The sequence below is a fragment of the Capsicum annuum genome, chromosome 6 (assembly GCF_002878395.1).
Source record: "Capsicum annuum cultivar UCD-10X-F1 chromosome 6, UCD10Xv1.1, whole genome shotgun sequence".
NCBI lineage: Eukaryota > Viridiplantae > Streptophyta > Magnoliopsida > Solanales > Solanaceae > Capsicum > Capsicum annuum.
The window spans coordinates 223,064,211-223,086,088 of NC_061116.1; the positions used below are offsets into that span (position 1 = coordinate 223,064,211).

Consider the following 21,878-nt stretch of genomic DNA (forward strand, 5'->3'; position numbering starts at 1 on the left):
GAGAGAGAGAGAGCCGTTAGGCTAGTTTGGATGGACACAGACAACAAAAATTTAAATGAATGTTAAGACCCTTTTTGTGAGCTTATTTAATGCCATAATAACTAAGGTCCTCAGGGTCTTGGCCAGCTCCAATTCAACTCAAGCATGCCTTCCTCCATAGGTAACTGACTATCCCATCAAATTACATGCATATGTTACTTGATCGAAAGAAACAACCAATAAATCTGTGTCTCATTCATATAAGTCAATACCATACTTGGATTTTAAATTATCTGGTCCTAATACCCTGGCTGACAAGGGAAGCTTGTAGTGGAAGGTGGAAACAACTCAACAAGTGCGTCATTCATTCATTTGCATCACCAGTTCTCTCATGTACATCATAACCTATCTATTCAGAGATGAGCAGTTTAAGGAAGTTGGCGAATCATTATGACAATCTTATTAGGCTAAGAGATCTATAACGTAAATTTTAATCGTCTTGATCTACCGGAAGGTGATCTACAATGCGTGAAAGGTGGCCCGGACACAACAGTCATAAAAAAGGACGCCTCTTAAAACACAAATGCATTTGAAATTCTCTCTGAGTATAAAGGGAACTTTCAGGGCACCCCAAAATTAGAAGGCCAAAACGGAAGCAGTTTTATACATAGCACATGGATGAAAACTGCCATAACAATAAAACGTGCAATCGACAGGGTAACTACACCTTGAAAAAAATAGGGCAAAAACATGAATCCTGTATAGCATCTGAATATGCCTTTCAATGACGATGTAGAATGCATTGAATGATTCATCAGAAGGAAGAAAAATTTACATTGGGTGTAGAAAGCGCATCATCATAAGCGTCGGGAATTGGACCATCAGATTGCGGAATTCTATAAGCAGCAGCCTGGACAGAGGTGACCAACTCAAGCTGAATCTTGCTGCCTTCACCAGTCTGTAAAGGACCAACCATGATCAAACCAATACATCGTGCTCTTACTATAGGTTATTTGGAAAAACAGAAACATAATTCAAAAGGGTGATCGACAATTGGAGTGCATCTAATCCTCTTATTATGTAATTCCATGCCAAGAGCTCTATTTTAACAATGTCGACAACTAAACTCATAATCGATCTACTTTATCTTCCCACCCCAAGCTAACCCAAACAAAAGGAGCGGGAAGAAGAATTGGGGAAAGAAAAGGTGAGGTTTTACGTATAGATATGAAACATATTTCATGTAGTAGTTTAAAATGGATGTGTGGCGCACAAGATTGGACATCATATTATATGGAGGATGCAAGTAGCACATATCAAGGATAAAATGAGCAAATGAATTCTATGATAGAGTGGGCATATCCTACATAACCCTCCACATGCACCAATTCATACATGCGACGATATATGATGAAGATGTTACAATGGGACAAGTAGATCCTAAAATAACATGGTAAAAAGTTCTTTTGAAAAACCTACAATTTATCGAAGTCAATAGCTAAATAAAGAAACTCAATGAAAGCAAAGGATAGATATAGGAATACTAATTCGTTGGAATTAATGTTTACTTGTGGCTACACTCTAATTAGAGACTCATATATCACCGGAGGTGTAATGAAATTCAGAGAATCTCCTTTTAAAAAAGAAACTACTTAGCTTTTGATCCCTTTATGTTAGTGTTGGCATCCGGGCCAACTTACACACATCTTGACAATTCCATTGAATACCCGCTACCTCCCACCAACGTAAGTACCAGGTAACTTCATCCACCCAAACTTGGGTAGAGGGGAAGAAATTAGGCCAGATAGAGTGGAAAAGTTACAAAGGATACATACACCTGACCCAAAGAAGTTTAGATTTAAGGCAAAGTAGATTCTCATATGATCATCTAGTCTTGTTTGCTAAGGTTAAGAGTTAATATCACATATTTATAATAGATATATATACAAGTATTCCATTAAGTTAATAAGCAAAAGCCCTGCCTTTACGTTGTCATATATGGTATCTGCAGCACCATCTTGTTGAGGTATGTATCCACCATTATGATATTGAGATGCAAAATCTTCCCTTTTACGCTTTCCAGCAGAATTCATAAAGAAGTCCTGCAATTAGCTGACATCAAGTCCAACACTGAACCAAAGGTAGCATGTTTTTGTAGCTGTAATATGTTTAAAGCCAAGAGAAAGGGATAGTTCAGGGGTACAGGACACTGACATGATAATATAAATAGATTTGTTGCACAAGCACACTAGGGAATTGAAATGGACAGATTCAAATCAAACTAAAATATTTCCTTTCATGGATTATACACAATACTCAATTACATCAACGTGATGATGCGAACTCAATATTATGCAGCTAAAGCATCTAACAACTACCCTTCCCCACCCTAAAGAACCCAAAATATGTGTTCGTGTGTTCAATACGAAGAAACTTTCTGATATAAAATTATGTACGAAACAAAGCTTTTACTAATTAGCACCCCCTTCAACAGGATGCACCCCTGCAAATTAATTAAAATGATTTTCAAATTAAAGTGTTGCTTTGAGACCCTAAAGGCAATAGAACCAGGCAGATGAATAAATTCTGACCAAAAGTTTTTCAAGCCCAATCTGCAGCTAAACAACCATACATTTCTCCGCATCTTATAGTTGCGATTCATTACAGTGACAGAAGTCAAGGGAGCTTTATAACGAGATGCGTACGGGCTACACAAGAAGGGCAAGGATCCTTTCTGAACTAAAAAGATAAGTAACTGAACAGGTTCTTTCTAAATGTTTAGGAAAACATCAGTTTTGGAGTTACCAGAAAGAAAAGGAGGATTATATTTAAACATCAGTTGGGGTAGTTTCTAGTTGCTCCTGTTTGCGCATCTACTTGTGAGAATATTTTCCAGGTGTAAAAATTAAAGATCAAGATAAATAAATACATTTATGCATGCGTGTATGATTTACAGGAACAGCATGACATGTGACACGATTTACAAGAAAGACGAAGTGGCCTTTCTTTCTTCAGCAAATATATAGATGCATAATATTTCACCTGAGTCATGGGTTGCTGAGAAGTTCCGCGATCACCTTCTTCTCGGCCTTCAACATAAGCTGCAGCAGGAGGAAGGTGAGTAATGCTTAATATACATATGCATCAAAATAATTTGCTTCCATGGAATATATTTAAGCATTTTGCTCACCAACATTAACATCAAGGGGAGGCCTTTGATTCAACCAAGGGGAAGGTGGCTGCTGCACAAGTAAAAGCAAACATTTTCAATACTGTATGTATCTAGACACCAGAATATTAGCAGTAGCCGGAAAATGGGAAAGGCCATCAAATTATCCTACTAGAAAAACTAAACATGTGCATGTTGTCAACATAAATCTCAGACAACAGATGCAAATTCCTTTGTACAGAACACAACAAGGATAGTGAAAATCCTACCATAAATGGGCTAGGTCTCCCTGGACCGGTTTTCACCTCAGCTGCAACACCAGTATCATTCAAAGGAGAGTAATCACTAGGTGTAAAAGGAGTGCCGCCTGTAGGAATATTATACAATGAGCTACTATCAGCTGTTCCAGGAAGAGGTGTTTGAGCAGTTCCAGGGAGCGGCGTCTGCACTGTTCCAGGTAATGGTGTCTGGGCTGTTCCAGGCAATGGAGTCTGTAATGGAGTCTGAGATACATATGTCAATTTACTAACCAAGCTTGCTTACTAACAAAAATCTCACAAGTTGAAACGAAAAACTATCAAGTACTCACTGGAGGAAACAGTATATCTGCCGTAGGAGTTTCATACTCCTCACCACCCTCATAAGGCATATTAAGATCATGAACAGGGGTTGTTATTGGACCTCCAGGCGTAGCTTTAGCAGCTGAATTCCTTTCTGTCGTAGGAAATATTGCCTCAGCTTGCACCATTTTCATCTCCCATAACTACAACATTCACAAAAACAACAAACCTCAAAACCCTATAACTAACCAGATCCATAACCATCAACCCAATCAGATCAACCAACCAAAAACCCCTACAACAGTAACCAATCCAAAATCAACTAACTCAAACCCCATAAACACACAAAATTCCTCAAATCACATCATTAAATCGATAATTAAAAAATAATCCCAAAAATCAACAAAAAAAGAGAGATTTTTGCTTGAAGCTCATTAAAGTAAGTAACCAATCATAAATCAACTAAATAACCCCCCCCCCCCCCCATAAAAACACGAAATTCCTCAAATCGCATCAATAAATCACTAATTATTTAAAAAAAAAATCAGCGAAAAGAGAAATTATTACAGCTTGAAGCTCGTTACAGTAACCAATCATAAATCAACTACATAAAACTCAATAAACAACACAAAATCCCTCAAATCGCTTCAATAAATCGCTAATTATCAAACATAATCAACGAAAAAAGAAAAATTTACTTCTGCTTGAAGCTCAAACAATCATAAATCAACTAAATAAACCCCTATAATCGCATCAACAAATCGGTAATTACCAAAAAAAAAAAATGGAAAAAGGGAGAATAATTACTGCTTGAAGCTCGTTGAGGATGGTCTCTCCAGGACCGCCATTATTAACAAACTCATCACGAACCTTGTTAATAACATCCTCAATTACATGGATGTAAACATTGCTAGTAGTTGAACTCGCCATTCCTTCTAGGGTTTCCGATTCGAACGAACCAACGCCGATTGATTAATATACGAAGAGAGTAACGATCCTATAAAATTACTAAACCCTAACGGAATTGATGATGATACATTGATTAGGGCGTAGGGTTTACGAATCGCCGGTGAAGGGTTTGGGAAATGAACGGAGCGCGGCGGAGAGAGAGAGAGAGAGAGAGAGAGAGAGAGAGAGAGAGAGAATGAAAGGATAGGGGAAGAGCGGAGGTGAAGAGGAATATAAATAGGTTTGCATCCGATTATATGTCTCTCACTACATGTGGCGGTGTCTCTTACCTTCCTATTTTTCACTCCAATTTCCCAACATATATACTTCAAAAAAAAAATAAAAAAAAATGAGGAGATCTTTTGATAATCAAATTAAAAAAAAAAAAAAAAATTATTAATTTATCGATATTAGATATTCAGGCGGTTAGTTAATAAGTTTAGAGTAATATTTTTATTGAGTTAATTGAGATTTTAACAAAGATAGAATACAAAAAGTCTATTATACATAATTTTTCAGTATTTTTATAAGTTGTTTTTGGTATGTTGAATTTGTTACCTCCTAATGAGATGACCGATTTAAATAAAGAAAAATAATGAACCAAAATAGGGGAGCAAGGTAGACTATGCTAGTAATATTTGGCCATAAATTCTGAATTAGATTTTAGAAGATTTATCAATAAATAATTATTTGACCATCTAATCTTAAAATATTTTCGAGTGTCAATATTCGAATTTTTGAAATTTCTACTCATAATTTTTTATTTTTTCTCTAAGTAAAATGCACGTACAAACATAACTTTAAAAATACAAAATTTTAAATTTTAAATTTCAATTTCTAAATATACGATCAAACTGGGAGCTAAGTGGGCTTGGGCATGAAAACTGAATGCAAAGGATGGAAAATTTAGGACTTTATTTTATGTGATCAATTGAATTTTTGAGAAACCAACGCAAATGATTTTTTTTTTAATTAAAAGGACCAAAGCAAATGATATATAAATAATCATTCTTTTTTAATTTATCTAATGGAATTAAAATACCTTTAAACTATATGATATTGAACAAAATCAAACAATTGAAATACCTCTAAACTATATGATATTGAACAAAATCAAACATCACTTATGCCAAAATCTCTGACGATTAGAATTTTTATTCTAAAATAATTTATAAATAAAACTAGTATATTTACGAGGTAAAATTGCTAAAATATATAATTTTAACTTAATGGAGCAATAAATAAGTTCTAAAAAATTGTTACAAATATTCTTCATGCACCAACTGAGTATCAATAACTTTCTTCTTGTGACGTTACATGCTTGCTCATTCAGTAGTGGCAATTTCTTTGCACGCCAATTTCATGAATCCACGTCCTTTCGCCATGCGAATTAAGCTTGTGACACAGTTTGTGTTGTATGTTTGTATGTACAATGTCCAATATACCTATGTCACAATTTGTTATGATGGAACAATAAGTACTCATTTATTACTAAGTCGAACTCATGGATATAAGTCGTGTATGAAGTCATATTTGATAGGAAGCATTTTGCCCCAGAGTGGGACCATTCAGTACGTATTCAAATTAATCGGTCTTCAAAAAAGATATCATATACCGAGTGACTGAGAAACATAGCAACGCTCCTCGTGGTTTTACTGCTCTGGTTAGTAGGATATCACATCTGTCTCTAATAAGTAAACAAGCAAATTGGTAAAATGATCTCGTATATAAAGGGGCAATTTAATCACCAACATATATTTTATTCTTGTTGCAACTTCAATCTTTATATTTTGTTTTCTCTAACTGATCCTTCATTTAAATAATGATACAGGGTAGGAAATTAAGAGAAAAATTCAATATATATGACATGCAAATGGGTCGTGTCTTGTATATATTGCACATAATTATGTACCAAAAACAAAAGTAGTATGTAAACTCCTACTTTTTCTTCTTGAAACTCTAGCATAGTGTGCTAAATTTTAACTCGTAAAAATTTGAAGTTTGAACTCCTTAACAGATTATGCCAAGAGTTTCACTTGTAGTAAGTCTAGCACCACGTCCTAAAGTTTCACTTATGTAAGTTTGAATTTGAAAGATATTATTTGTTTTAGACAAGAATATGTTTGTCTAGATATTATTTTCACAATAAAAAATAGTTATTCTTTAACTACACTGTAAATGCTTGCTTTTTAAACTTTTGTATCCAGAGAATAGCCAGTCCTCGTTGTTTTTGGGAATAGAAGAAAAAATGAGTAAGTAAATAAGTGACTCATTTGGTAGAACGGCCAAAAATATTTACAATAGCTATCTAATATACATATCTTGTGCACTAATTATACATTTTTTTCTGATTTATCTTTTAATTTTTTCAACGAATGGCTATTTAAGTTAATTTCAGAAGGAACCTAAACGCCATTTTATTGGGCTGGTATTGCCGTATTGGCCTATGGGCTTTCTGTCCGTGCTTCAGTTGTGGCCTATATCAGCCAACGCCAACGGTGATTTTGGTAAAACATTTTAAATCTTTGAGTTCTATTCCTAATCAATCTGAAATAATCTCTCCACAACACATTGAGGTAGATGCATGGCGGATCTATTCATTACCGTGGGGATGGCACGCCACCCGCAAATTTTGATGGAACTCTATGTATATATATATATATACTGATATAGTCAAATATTAAATTTGTCACCAATAATACCAACGCACTATCCAGTGCAAGTGGCAAAGTGTCACTTTTGTTGCCCATAGGTCGTATGTTCGAACCTAGTTTGCAGCATACTGCAAGTGGCAAAGTATCGCTTTTGTTGCCCATAGGTCGTGTGTTCGAACCCAGTTTGCAGCATTAGTTTTTTTTAATGTCAATATAGTCAAATATTAAATCTGTCACTCATAATGTCAAAGCTCTATCTAATGCCCCAATTTGCAGCATTAGTTTTTTTAATGTCAATATAGTCAAATATTAAATCTGTTACTCGTAATACCAAAGCACTATCTGGTGCAAGTGGCAAAACGACACTTTTGTTTCCCATAGGTCATGTGTTTTTTTTTAAATTATTTTTTGTGAGTCATTGTTGACTAAAACAGGGCAATAGGTTGTTTGTTCGATCCCGATTTGCAACACTTGTTTTTTAAAATTATTTTCTGTGAAGCATTGTTGACTAAAATAGGGTAACGGGACCATTTAAATGAATTATGAATATTATATTATGATATTAGTAAAATTATTTTTTGTGAAGCATTGTTGACGAAAACAAGGCAATAGGCTGTTTGTTTGATCCTGATTTGCAGCATTTGTTTTTTTAAATTATTTTCTATGAAGCATTGTTGGCTAAAACAGGGCAATAGGCGTACATTCTACCATTTAAATGAATTATGAATATTATATTATGATATTAGTAATATTATATTGAAAGATCAAGTTTTGTCATTTTTTTAAAAATTAATTGGTTGGTTAATTGTTCTGTGTATCAAAAAATGAATAATTTAATTAGTTTAATCGATAAGCAGTGGCGGAGCCAGAAATTCAGCGAAGGATGTGCAAATTTTATTCTCAGTTATGTTAAGAGTGTGCAAAATTAAATATTCACTCATTATGATTCACATTTAACCTCTATTCACCACATAATTTTTCGACGAAGGGTGTGCATCTAACCACCCTTCATCGAAGGTGACTCTACCCCTGTCGATAAGTTTACTTGGCACTCAGAGAGTCCGGATCCTGAATCTGCCTCTAGCCGTAGATGTAAAATCCACGTACACTCTATCCTTTTCGGTCCTCACTTGTGAGATTATGCTGGGTATGATGTTGTTAAGTTGTATTCGTAATCTCATGATAAAAGTAGCAAATGTCAAGGCAAAAAAAAAAAAAAGTAATATTACATTTAGCAACATGATTTGAAAATCAAGGCATGGTCTTTCTTAAACAATTCATTCGTGTAGTTTCACATTTAAAACAGGTTCGGCCTGTTAGTCAGTAAACATCTCCCGCGGACTAGCTCCTAATATTACCAAACATGTCATGTATACATATACATAATACACAAAAATGTAGTTTGAAGTTGCATCTTAAATATGTCATGTATGATTTGGCATAAAAATTGTTGGATTAAAAATGTGCATAATATACCAAAATATAAATTGAATATGTGATTTTTAACATATCAAAGTACGACATAAATTTAACTAATGTCGGTTTTTAGCACCAAAGCATCATACTGTTTCTCTCTTAACCAGAAGTCTTGTTTTTGAGTTTTTTAATACAGAAAGTGTGTTGCTTTTGAATTTTTAATGCAGAAAGTGTTTCCCTCAATAGATCCTATGCAGGGCAAAGTTTAATTAATTGAATTTCAATATAGATATCAAATAACTTATGAGAAACCAAAAAAAGATGATGGTTTGTCTCTCCTGATTCAAGTTAAAAGTTATTGGTTGTCTTTATTTTCAGGTTTGTGAAGATAGATTCTCGTCACTCAGTATTCAGAGATGAAATCGATGTCAATCGTACTTAATTTTGGAAATAGGAGTCGAAAATCAATCATTTGAAATTGATGCTTAGGTTGCACTAGCAAAGAGAAAGTAAGTGGCTCCTCCCACGGGGGAGTCACCATTGACTCGATTTATTATTATAATAAATCAGTGTATCAAGATGTCAATCTGAGATCTTATTTCAGTTCGACATGTCCACCAATAAAAAGAAGTCAGACTTGAGGGTCTTCTAATTGAAGATAAAGGACTGATAATTGAACCAACTCCCCAATAAGCAGAAAGTCTAGGAAGATATCCATGGATGGAAGGTCCTCCTTTTCTCCTGACGGATAGGATCTTACTGTACCCTGATCTCACTCCGACAGCGTACTATCTTAGACCTCTGTCTATCTCGACATTAATAGAAATTCATAGTTAGATTAGCCAGCCCAGTAACCTAGACAAGTGGGAGGCTCCGCACGTACCCTATCATACAATTACTATTCTATTTCATTCATTTTTCATTCCATCTAGAAGGCTTTCCTTTGTTATAGAAATTTACAGACAAGATTCTGGAACTTCCAAATCAAAGAAATACAAGATAAGAAGGAGTTTTTTGTAAGATTTCTAGTGCGAAACCATCGCATCTACGAGATCAGTATCAAATCAGAGAAGAGGATTCTATTCTGTTTCTGCGACTCATTAAATATGTTAAATAGTACTTAAATTCTGCTTCTGCAGATGAATTCTAGTCTAATAAGCCTAAAATCTCGAGTTTTAATAGATGCAAACACTTCTCAAATTTGATATTATTATTTATTCTTCGAGACAAATTGATCAGAATAAAAATTGGCATAGATGAATTAGAACCAAAGGCCAAATATAGTAATCATTAACCTCAATATATACTAACTTTGTTCTGCACTAAGTACAACATACTTTAAAACAAGAAAAAACACAGTAAAAACAGCTTGGAAAAATCTTAGAGGGGAACTGGTGTATTATCTTAGACCTCTGTCTATCCCGACATTGATAGAAATTCATAGTTAGGTTAGCCAGTTCGGTAACCCAGACAAGAAGGAGGCTTCGTACTTTCCCTATCCTATGATTCTGACAGACTGTTATATTTCATTCATTCTCTATTTCGTCTGGGAGACTTTCCTTTGTTATAGAAATTCACAAACAAGATTCTGAAACTTCCAAACCGAAGAAATGCAAGATGAGAAGGAGCTTTTTGTAAGACCAATAGTGCGAAACTACCACATCTACGAGATCAGTATCAAATCGGGCAAAAGGGTTCTATTATGTTTCTGCGACTCGTTGAATATGTTAAATGGTACTTCAATTCTGTTTATGCAAATGAATTCTAGTCTAATAAGCCTAAAATCTCTAGTTTCGATAAATTCAAACACATCCCAAATTTGACATTATTATTTATTTTTCAAGATAAATTAAACATAACAAAAATTGGCAGTATGCATAGGTGAATTAGAAACAAAGGCCAAATATAATAATCATTAAGCTCAATATATACTTTCTTTTCCACCAAGTACAACATACTTGAAAACAAAAAAAAAAACAGTAAAAACAATTTCAAAAAATGTCAGAAGGGAAACAGGCCTACTATCTTAGACCTCTGTCTATCACGACATTGATAGAAATTCATAGTTAGGTTGCACTTTTCCTATCATACGATTCTGCTAAACTATTCTATTTCATTCATTCTCCATTTCGTCTAGGAGGCTTTTCTTTGTTATAGAAATCCACAGACAAGATTTTGAAGTTTCCAAACCAAAGAAATACAAGATGAGAAGGAGCTTTTTGTAAGACCTCGAGTGCGAAACCAGGCATTTATGAGCTCAATGTCAAATCAAGAAAGAGGGTTCTATTCCGTTTCCACGACTCGTTGAATATGTTAAATGATACTTCAATTCTGCTTCTGCTGATGAATTCTATTCTAATAAGTCTATTCCGATACATACAAACAGACCCCATATATTTGGCACGATTGTTTAATCTGTAAGGCAAATCAAACAAAATAAAAATTGACATTATGGATAAGTGATTTAGAACTTGACCCTCTGCGAAGGCCAGCCAAATATAGTAATCATTAAGCTCAAATATACGTAATTTTCTTCTTCATCAAATACAACATGCTTTAAAACAAAAAAAAAAAACACAATAAAAACAATTTAATAAGCCTAAAATACATCCCAAATTTAGCATTGTTATTTATCCTCCAAAACAAATTTGAAACAAAAAATACAGTAAAAACAATCTAATAAGTCTAAAATCTCGAGTTTCGATAGATACAAATACATTCCAAATTTAGCATTATTATTTATTTCCCTGTCATTATGGATAGGTGAATTAAAAACGCTTGAGCCTCTCGAAAGATAGTAATATAAGATTGTAACTTTCTTTTCCATTAAGTACAACACATAGTAAAAACAGTCTAATAAACCTGTAAACAAGAAAAAACACAGTAAAAATAATCTAATAAATCTAAAATGTTGAGTTTCGATAGATACAAATACAATTCAAATTTGGCATTATATTTAATTTTTCAAGACAAATTGAACCGAATAAAAATTACAGATAGGTGAATTAGACCAAATATAGTAATCATTAAACTCGATATATACGTTCTTAAACTTTCTTCTTCACCACTAAATACAACATGCTGGGAAACAAGAAAAACACTCAATATATACTTGACATTTTTTTCCACTAAATACAACATGCTTTGAAACAAGAAAAACACAGTAAAAATAGTGTAAGTTCCAACAGATATTTTTCTTCACTAAATACAACATGCTTTGAAACAAGAAAAACACAATAAAATCAGTGTTATAAGCCTAAAATCTCGAGTTCCGACAGATACAAATACTAGAACCGCTTGAGCCTCTCGAAAGACCAATTCAATAAATTGACTCTTGAAGATAGTAATATAGACGTAACTTTCTTCAACATGCTTGAAACACTCAGTACATACGTAAATTTCTTCTCCACTAAGTACAACATCCTTCGAAACAAAAAAAACTTAATAAAAATAGTCTAATAAATTTGAAATGTCGAGAACCGATAGATACAAATACACCCCAAATTTGACATAGAATCGCTTGAGCCACTCGAAAGCTCAATATATACGTAACTTTCTTCTCCACTAAGTACAACGCGCTTGCAAACAAATAAGTTTCTTCTCCCTAAATACAACAGGTTGGAAACAAGTAAAATCTAGAGTTTCGATGAATTAGAACCACCTGAGCCTCTCAAAAGATACTTAAATATTCTTGTAAATTAAAACACATAATGTAGAATTTTTTATTGCAACTAAGATTTGATTTTTTTTCATGTTAGTTACTACTATTTCTAATTTATGAGTATTTTCTTATCGGTTAATCTGAGAATGAAATCGTTAAGGACTAAAAATCGATAAATCGAAAACTGATAAATTAATCAGAATTCGAGGAAAAAATTAATCACATAAGAGGCGCGAAACACTTAAAAAGAGATTAGTACGTTGAAGATTTAAAATTTCAAAAAGTGATTGTACGTTAGATTGAACCCAATACGCACGCTTAATCAGAATCAACGGATCCACTCTTATAGGATGTGGAAATATAGTAATATATACATAACTTTCTTCTCCACTAAGTATAATATATTTGAAACAAGAAAAACACTCGGTATATACATAACTTTCTTTTCGACTAAGTACAACATGCTTGAAAACAAGAAAATGCAATAAAAACAGTGTAATAAACCTAAAATGTCTGGTTCCAATAGACACAAATAAACCCCAAATTTGAGATTATTATTTATTCTGCAATGCAAATTGAACAAAATAAAAATTGGCAGGTGAATTAGAACTGCTTGAAAAGATCATAGTAATCATTAAGCTCAATATATACGTAACTTTCTTCTCCACATCAAATACAACGTCCTTGGAAACAAGAAAAACACTCAATATATATGTTTGTTTCTTTTCACTAAATACAACATGCTTGGAAACAAAAAAACACAATAAAAACAAGTCTAATAAGTCTAAAATCTCGAGTTTCCACAAATACAAATACATCCCAAATTTTGTATTATTGTTTATTTTTCGAGGCAAATTGAACACAATAAAAATTGATATTATGGAGAGGTGAATTAGAACCAGATCAAATATAGCAATATATATGTAACTTTCTTCTCGTACAATATGTTTGAAACAACAAAAATACTCAGTATATACGTAATTTTCTTCATCACTAAGTACAACATGCTTGAAAAAAAAATCCAGTAAAAACAGCCTAATAAATCTAAAATTTCGAGTTTTGATAAAGACAAATACACCCAAATTTGGCATTATTACAAATTGAAGAGGATAAAAATTGGCAAGTGAATTTAAATCAGGTGAATTAAAACCGCTTGAAAAGACCACAGTAATCATTAAGCTCAATATATACATAACTTTCTTCTCCACTAAATACATCATGCTTGAAAAAAAATACAGTAAAAACAATCGCGTAAGATGTTGAGTTACAATAGATATAAATACACCCCAAATTTGAAATTATTGTTTATTCTCCGAGGCAAATTGAGCGGAATAAAAATTTGCATTAGGTGAATTAGAATCCTTTAGTCTCTCAAAAATTCAACTCACCTGTTCAATAAAAGTTGCATTTGTATATATAATAATCAGATTGTAACGAGTATAGTTTAGTGATAGAAGTGTAATTCGTTATGTAAATTTATTCTCCACTAAGTATATTATGCTTGTAAATAAGAAAAACACAGTAAAAATAGTTAATGAAAATGTGAAATGACAAATAAGTCTGAATATCTCAATAAAATTAGTGGTCTAAAGTCAAATTTTAACAAAGACCATACATACATAACATAACATTTAACTTCATATATATTAATACTGTTATTAATGGAAGTAAGGATTAATTCTACTAAATAAAATGTCAGACATTTATTTGTAATACATTAACTCGGATGTAGTTGTTAGAAATTTATTTATTAATATAAAGTTTGAGTTGTTTAATTCAAAATTCTAAAATATTTCAGGTAAAAATTAGATAGTATTTTCTTTCTTTATTATTTCTATTTTTTAAGACGTAAACAAACTTTATTATTTCTATTTTTTATATGTAAACAATCTTCATTATTATTTCAAGTGAAGTTGAAAATCATAAAATTTTTGAGACCTCAAATTTTGGAGATCTAAAACAAACATTTTGCTAGCCTTGGGTCTTTTTTGATAGAATGAAAATTATTTTACATTAAATTACTAAAGGATATATGTAAAAGTCTTTTTAGAATGTAAGATTTATATATAATTTTAAAAATAAAATAAATCATTACTTCAATAGATAACAATATGTGACAATATAAAGATGATTCTTATCCAAATTTTTCTAATGTGTTGGTGGAATCCAAAAGAAAACATTTTCTTTTTTGAAAAATATATTATGATTCTCATGTTTAGCTGGTCAAATTTTCTAAAAAAACATTTAATTGTTAAGAAAATAAGTTTTATTAAAAATGAACGCAACAACTTATTTAGGAAAAATAAGCTAACAAACACCATTTTAAATTAGTTCTCTTCCCTACTTTCCCATGCACTCATTCTCACCATCCTTATCTCTCGTAATATTTACTTGAATTATATTCAAATATTATTAGGATAATTTTTTATTCATGTACTAAATAAAAAAAGGTAAGAATCTCACTTGCTTTTTAAAAATCATTTTTCAAGGAAAGATTTTACGTGAAAAATAATTTTCTAAAGTAGAAGTGGCACCTTACTTTAATGAAATATTCTGTTTGATCAATGTTTCTAGCTAGCAGCTAGTTTTAATAAAATTCTTCAAAGTAAGTTGTTATTCTTATGGTTGTGCATATCCCATTACCTATTTGGAGTAGTAAATTTGTTCGCCTCTTCGAAATTAAAAGTTTTAATTTGTATTTGTTCTGCTCAATTCCGTTAATTATGCAGATGATCAATTAGTGAAATAGGTCTAAAAGTTCGACTTCCCATGGATGGAACCATATAGGCTATAGCTAAAACAAGGTGCATCACTAAATTGTTCAAGTATATTAGGTACGTTGAGTTTCTCGACCTTTGACTCCAAATGCTATATTTAGACAAATTTTCTACTACACTACACCTCCTAGGCAAAATGGATAATGCGGGATGCTTAGAATCCGCCCTTAGCCTCGCCAAAAAGCCAACGGCGGCCAACATTTCTTCCTCACAAAGTACCTGATCCTTAAAGATGTTGATCTAAAATTTGAACTTTATAATTTTTATATTAATTTAAAGTAATATATAATAACAATTAGATTTAACAATCAGAATTTTTTGACAATTATGAATTTTTCATAAATCCATAGATTCACCCATGCCCTGACAAACCAGGAAGAATTGAACACCACATGCAAAAAATAACTTTGTAATAATAATATTATAGATGACATAATTAAAATTAAAAGTTTTTTTTTTAAAAAAATAATTTGATGAATTGAATATAAATATTTAAAATCTAAAATTGGGTCATAGTTAAAGTGAGATACGTAGCGGATATATGAGCTAACAAAAACCAGGCATGCAGCAGCCCACAGAAGAATGAATACTCATTCAAAATTTCGGCAAAAAACCATGTTTGATTAATTGCAGAGACACTCAGCACACTTTGCAGACATCCGCGTTGCCATGCTTTAATATCTTCCCTCTCTTGAGCCCTTTTTGCCATTTGCCAAGCTAATCATGACGACTTTAAATTTATTGCAGTAGTTCCTCAATTTTATTTTATTTGACTCATCTTAATTTGATATGAGGTTTAAAAATAAAAAATAATTTACTTTTTATGGTCTTACATTTTTTAAAATATATTGAATGCATTAAATATTTTTTAATATTGAATTTAAAGAGTTACTTTCTCTGTTTCATAAAAAAACAATATATTTTTATTTTTAATCTATTTTAAAAAAATATTTTTTTTTCTTATAACACTTTAATTTTAAATTTTTTTAAGAAAATATTTTATTTATTTTTTTTAATTTCATGTTGAGTCAAAATAAGTCATTCTTTTTTTCAGGTCTCTCGACAGCTGATGAAATAAAAAAGATTGAAATTAAAGATTTGCTAAAAATAAAAAATATCATTTTTTTTCAAAAAAAAATAAAATAAATAAAAGAATGGAAACGAAAGAATATGAACTTGGGTCTGTACGGAGTAATTTAATGGTTCTGAAGTTTTTTCTTTTATGTTACATCTGCCACGTTGCTGTTCTCTGTGTCGGAAACAAAGCATTCATTTGTATGAAACTTGACATTCAGTTTTGAGTTGATGCATTAATTAAGCCAAATTTTACTAAAACGTTTCACATATATAAATATAGTAAAACGTTTCCCATATATAAATATACATATAAAAATAGTAATGTAATAATTTAAAGCTATCTTATTTATTTTCATATAGTAGGGAGTATTTTTTATATTACATTTTTAAAAGATATATAATTTTTACTTAACTTCATATATTAATATGATTATTAATAAATGTAAGGATTAATTCTAGTGAATAAAATGTTAGTCATTTGTTTGTAATGCATTAACTTGAATGTTTTTGTCAAAACTTCATTTATTAATATAAAATTTGAGCTGTTTAATTCAGAATTCTAAAATATTACTTGTAAAATTGATAACTTTTTCTCTTTTTTTATTATGATTTTTTATGTCACTTTTTAAAATGTATTTTCTAATCTTCATTTGTTATTTTCAAGTGAAGTTGAAAACATAAAATTTACTATTACAAATTTTGAGGCCTCAAAATTTTAGGGACCTAAAGCGGAAGGTTTTATTATCTTTATCCTTGAGTCATATAATAGAACCTTCGCTTTAGGCTTTCAAAATTTTGAGGTCTCAAATTTTTTAATAGTGTGCTTTATGATTTCAACTTCACTTGAAATAAAAATGAAGATTAGAAAAACATTTTAAAAAATTATCTAAATAATAATAATTAAAAAAAAAAAGTTATCTCATTTTTACAAGAAATATTTTAAAATTTTCAACTAAACAATTCAATTTTTATATAAATAAATAAAGTTTTAACAACATGCAAGTTAATGCATTGCAAACAAATGACTAAAATCTTATTAATTAGAATTAATCCTTACTTTTATTAATAATCATATTAATATATGAAGTTAAATATTTTGTGATAAAAAACAACTACTATAAGAGTAACTCTAAATTATTACACTAGTATTTTTGTATGTATATTTTTATATATGTAAAAATTCTTACTATTTGATTTTAAGCCACGAATTTTTTTTAAGACGCCCTTGAGTATCATCAAAACAAAATTTCAAAACTCTAAATTCTAAAATTAATCTTAACTCTAACTTCTAACATTAAAATTTTACTTTTTTGCCCAAAGATATAGCAGAAACAGGGACTGTTGCAAGTACATATCAACATTCAACATGATCGTGTAAATGAATAATGTAGACAAACTGTTAAGATACAGGGACTTTTAATATGGAATCTGGTAGTTTATTTTGAAATTAAAGCGGCATAATTATTGTGTTAAACAAATAATTTAGATAATTGCGTGCTAAATAATGTGAAAAGATCTCTATAACCACATAGTAATTTAATCATTTTGTAAGTAGCAGCAAGACGTCAAATCATAGTTTGACTCAATTTTTAGGTCATTAGATGTTAAATGAAAATTATTAATCGTTCATTCAAAATTGAGAGGATTAGCAAAACCCCAAATTGAAAACTGCTAAAAATAGGATTTGCTCCGACACGTATAGGCTTTCTTAATTCCTAATAATAGTTAGAATTGTCTTTTCACTCAACAAAAATGATTGTTCTTGTCAATGTGACAAATTAAATCTTATTTTCATATCAATTCAACCTCAAGATCAATACGATCATTGATGACATGATCTTGCCTAGCAGGGATCATATGAAAATCTTTAATTTTTCATCTACGAATATACAGGTTACTCTATATTACTAGTGAAAGATACAGTTTGATGCACAAATCATTTCGTGTTTGCAGGATTTCAGAAATATCACATTTGAAGGGTTTGATGAAAATCCATAAACCTATAGTTTAGACTAATTAAACAAGTGTATCATTACTTTACGATACAGAGTCAAGATCATTGCCTCTTCAATTTATGAGGGAAATAGTATAGTTTCGATCTTCCTAATTATTGTATATTGTGAACCTTTATACAGAGTCAAAATTACTGTCTCTTCAAATTCAAATTCTAAGGGAAGTAATATAGTTATTAGTTACTGTATATTGTGACCCTTTGATACAGAGTCAGGATTATTGCCTCTTCAGTTCCGTTCGATTTTCCTAGTTATTGTACATTGTGACCCTTTCGTCGGATGAGAAAGAAACAAATAGCCCTTTGAGCAAATGCACGAGGAAACTCGGAGAACTCATCAAATGCTTAAAGGCTAAGGTGGCGTTTCCCGTTATCAGACGGGGCGGCACTCAAAAAACAAAGAAACACTGAAAATCACATACACATACACACTCAAACAAAAGTAAATTGTCAGATAACAGACATATACTCTCTGCATGTATTAGAGTAAATAACTCTCTGCATATATTAGAGTAAATTGTCAGGTAGCAGACATATACTCTTTACTACAGATATTAGATGCAGAGAGTGACACATTCTTTACTGCATGCATGGCATACAGATTCTTTACTGCATGCATTACATACAGAGACAGACACTCCTTACTACATGTATTGACACTCAGCAAGTTTTGAAGACATACATGTAGCATTGAAAGCATAATACGTGTGCATTTTCTTATATAAGCCTCTTGCCGACATGGTTCCCCTTTAAACTATGCACCACGTCATTCTTCTCTTCAATCTTTCTTCCATTTACTCATTCAATCTTCCTTTCATTTACTCAACACCTACGTCATGATTTTACAGAGGTTCTGTATACTGTGTACACACTGCACCAAAATTTTGAAAATAATTTTTTTTTTCTCATAAAGCAAAGTTCAGAAAATAAATTCTTTTTTTTTTCTAATAAAACAAATCAAATAAGTCCTGACCATTTATTATTTGATAATTTTTTTTCTCATAAAGCAAAGTTCAAAAAGTAAATTCTTTTTTTTAGTAAAACAAATCAAATAAGTGCTGACCATTTATTATTTGATACATATATATTTAATTAGTTCATGACCAGTTGAGCAACAATATAAAAATTAATAATCAGATATATCAAAGATAAATTATTTAATATATAGAGTAGGTATAGGGGTGTCTCGGAAAAATTTAGCGACTTAAAAATTGAATTCTAGTAAAAATTCTTAAATATATAAATATTCATACAAAAATATAAATCTAATAATTTAGCGTTGTCTTATTTATTTTTATATAAATATTTTTCATATTGTATTTTATAAGACACATAACCGTTAACTTCACACATTAATATGATTATTAATAAAAGTTAATTTCAAATATTAATATGGTTATTAATAAAAGTAAGGATTAATACTAGTTAATAAGATTTTAGTTATTTGTTTGTAATACATTAACTTTGATGTTATTGTTAAAAATTTATTTATTAATATAAAGTTTGAGGTGTTTAGTTCAAAATTCTAAAATATTTCTTGTGAAAATGAGATAACTTTTCTCCTATTATGATTATTTTTAGATGATTTTCTAAGACGTATTTCACAATCTTCATTATTATTTCAAGTGAAGTTGAAATCATAGAGTTTAGTATTAAAAATTTGAAATAATAGAGTTTAGTATTAAAAATTTGAAGGCATCAAAATTTTAGGGACCTAAAGCAAAGGTTTTATTAATTTTACCCTTGAATCACCCCTGCTGGATACATATATTAATATTTTATAAAATATTTTCCTGTAGTGTGTGCAAAATGTCATTCTTTAGTCATAAGATAAAGGTTATTGTGAAGTCGTAAGTTTTAATTCTTTCGTATGAACAACATGGGTTGTGATACAGCGAATGGGGCTGCTCCACCCTTAACCAGAGGTTGAGGGTTCGACCCTGGGTATGGAGAAAACTTTGTTGGGAGCGCTACCTCCCGAATGGGGTCCTACCCGGCATGTATCTGTATTAGTCGAACTCCAATGCGGATATCGAACACCGGATGGAAATAAAAAAAAAAACTTTCGTATGACTTATGAGTGTGAGTATTGAGTAGAAATTTGGCGAAGATGTCCTTCTAACAGGAATCGTATCTTTCTCTATATGTGTCATGGCCCGATGGAATGAAAACAGAGGGAGTCAAAGTTATGATGAATAAAATTTCATTTAAATAAATTTTTAATCTGAATTTAAATTAGTTGAAGTCACATATGACGAATGCCCCACACAAAAGAAGAGCTTAGAGCCCGTTTGGATTGGTTGAAAAAAAGTGGTTGAAAAAAGTTTTTTAAAAGTGCTTTTGAAAATGTTGAGTATTTTAAAAACAAACAGTTAAGTATTTAATTTGAATAAAAGTGCTGAAACTGAAAAAAGTTATTGATGTGTTTGGTAAATAATGTTTTTAAGCATTTTTCTGGGTCAAAATAACTGAAATACCATTATAGCTGTTAATAATATATATAGTTGATTATTATTAATTTTTTTTGCTAAAATGATTCAAATTAAAATTAATATATATATATATATATATATATTAAAAAAAATATTTTCTCCTGTTGTGTCAGCTAACTCCATAAATACCCTTGAAAAATCTTATAGGTAGGGGTTATTTTCAAATTTTGAATTCGGTTCATTCGGTAATCAATATTTGAACGTAGATACCATATACTATACTTATAAATGTTGGTTCAGTAAATTAAATTTCGGTTCTGTACGGTATTTGGTAATACCATATTAAAATTGAAGATGCGCAAATGTACGTTTAAACTTCAAAGAGTATATTTAAAAGAAATCCTATTTAGCATTATTTCGTTGCTTTTTACGAATATACTACCAAGGTATAAGAGATTCATTGAGATGACTAATACTATTATTTATTGGGTTAGTTAGACATATCGTATGTACATATATATATATTCCCAATATTTTGCACCAAACTCAATATCAAATACCAAAATATTAAAAATTTATTCTCAAATACCATACTAAATATTAAATTACTAATTTTTTAATTTGATTTGATAATTTAGTTTTCAATATTTTATACTCAACCCTACTTATACGAGAAACTTGTAAGGTAGTACTAATAAAGTCACCGTTAATATGGTGAAAATCAAGAAAGTCAATCTTGAGACTTTTCCAATTTTGAAGAAAAATAGTCATAAAGATTGAAATAAGTATAATGTGGTGGGCAAAACGACTTTTTGGACCTCTGTACTACGTCGGTTTTGTAAGTTAAACACTTAATACTTACATGTTTATCATCTGGACCCTTGAACCCATTAAAAAATAGTATTTTGTACTCTTCGACCGTTGATCTTGTCTATGTGGCATTGAAAATGGTGGTTAGGACAAAGAGAGTGTAGCCACTCGCCTGGGGTGCGAGTGGAGGTCAATTTTTGGTCAATTTTACATTAAAATAATTAAAAAGTAAAAATAATATTAAAATTTTAAAAAATTAAAAAGGGTCATTTTTTAATTTAAAAATATTTTTAAAATTTTAAAAATAATTTAAAAATATTTTTATTTATTTTTAGATAAAATATTTAAAAAAAATAAAAAAATAAAAATATTTTTTCCCACCCC

At 30.8% G+C, this 21,878-nt stretch overlaps 1 protein-coding gene across 8 annotated transcripts in view; it reads right to left on the minus strand.

The window, feature by feature from the left end:
• Window positions 1–4,947, minus strand: part of LOC107875522 (transcription initiation factor IIA large subunit) — a 9,170-nt gene extending 4,223 nt beyond the window's left edge. The window contains exons 1-7 of one of the 8 annotated variants that reach the window (XM_047414134.1): window positions 4,516–4,947; window positions 3,738–3,911; window positions 3,418–3,651; window positions 3,170–3,218; window positions 3,022–3,080; window positions 1,968–2,081; window positions 815–937 (exon numbers count right to left, since the gene is read on the minus strand). In XM_047414134.1, coding sequence (XP_047270090.1) covers window positions 815–937; window positions 1,968–2,081; window positions 3,022–3,080; window positions 3,170–3,218; window positions 3,418–3,651; window positions 3,738–3,911; window positions 4,516–4,638 — 876 coding nt within the window. In that variant the 5' untranslated portion in view covers window positions 4,639–4,947. Of the gene's footprint in view, window positions 1–814; window positions 938–1,961; window positions 2,082–3,021; window positions 3,081–3,169; window positions 3,222–3,417; window positions 3,652–3,737; window positions 3,912–4,515 lie in introns of all 8 variants that reach the window. The other 7 variants (XM_016722268.2, XM_016722269.2, XM_016722267.2 and 4 more) reach the window with 7 other exon arrangements.
• Window positions 4,948–21,878: the final 16,931 nt, after the last annotated feature.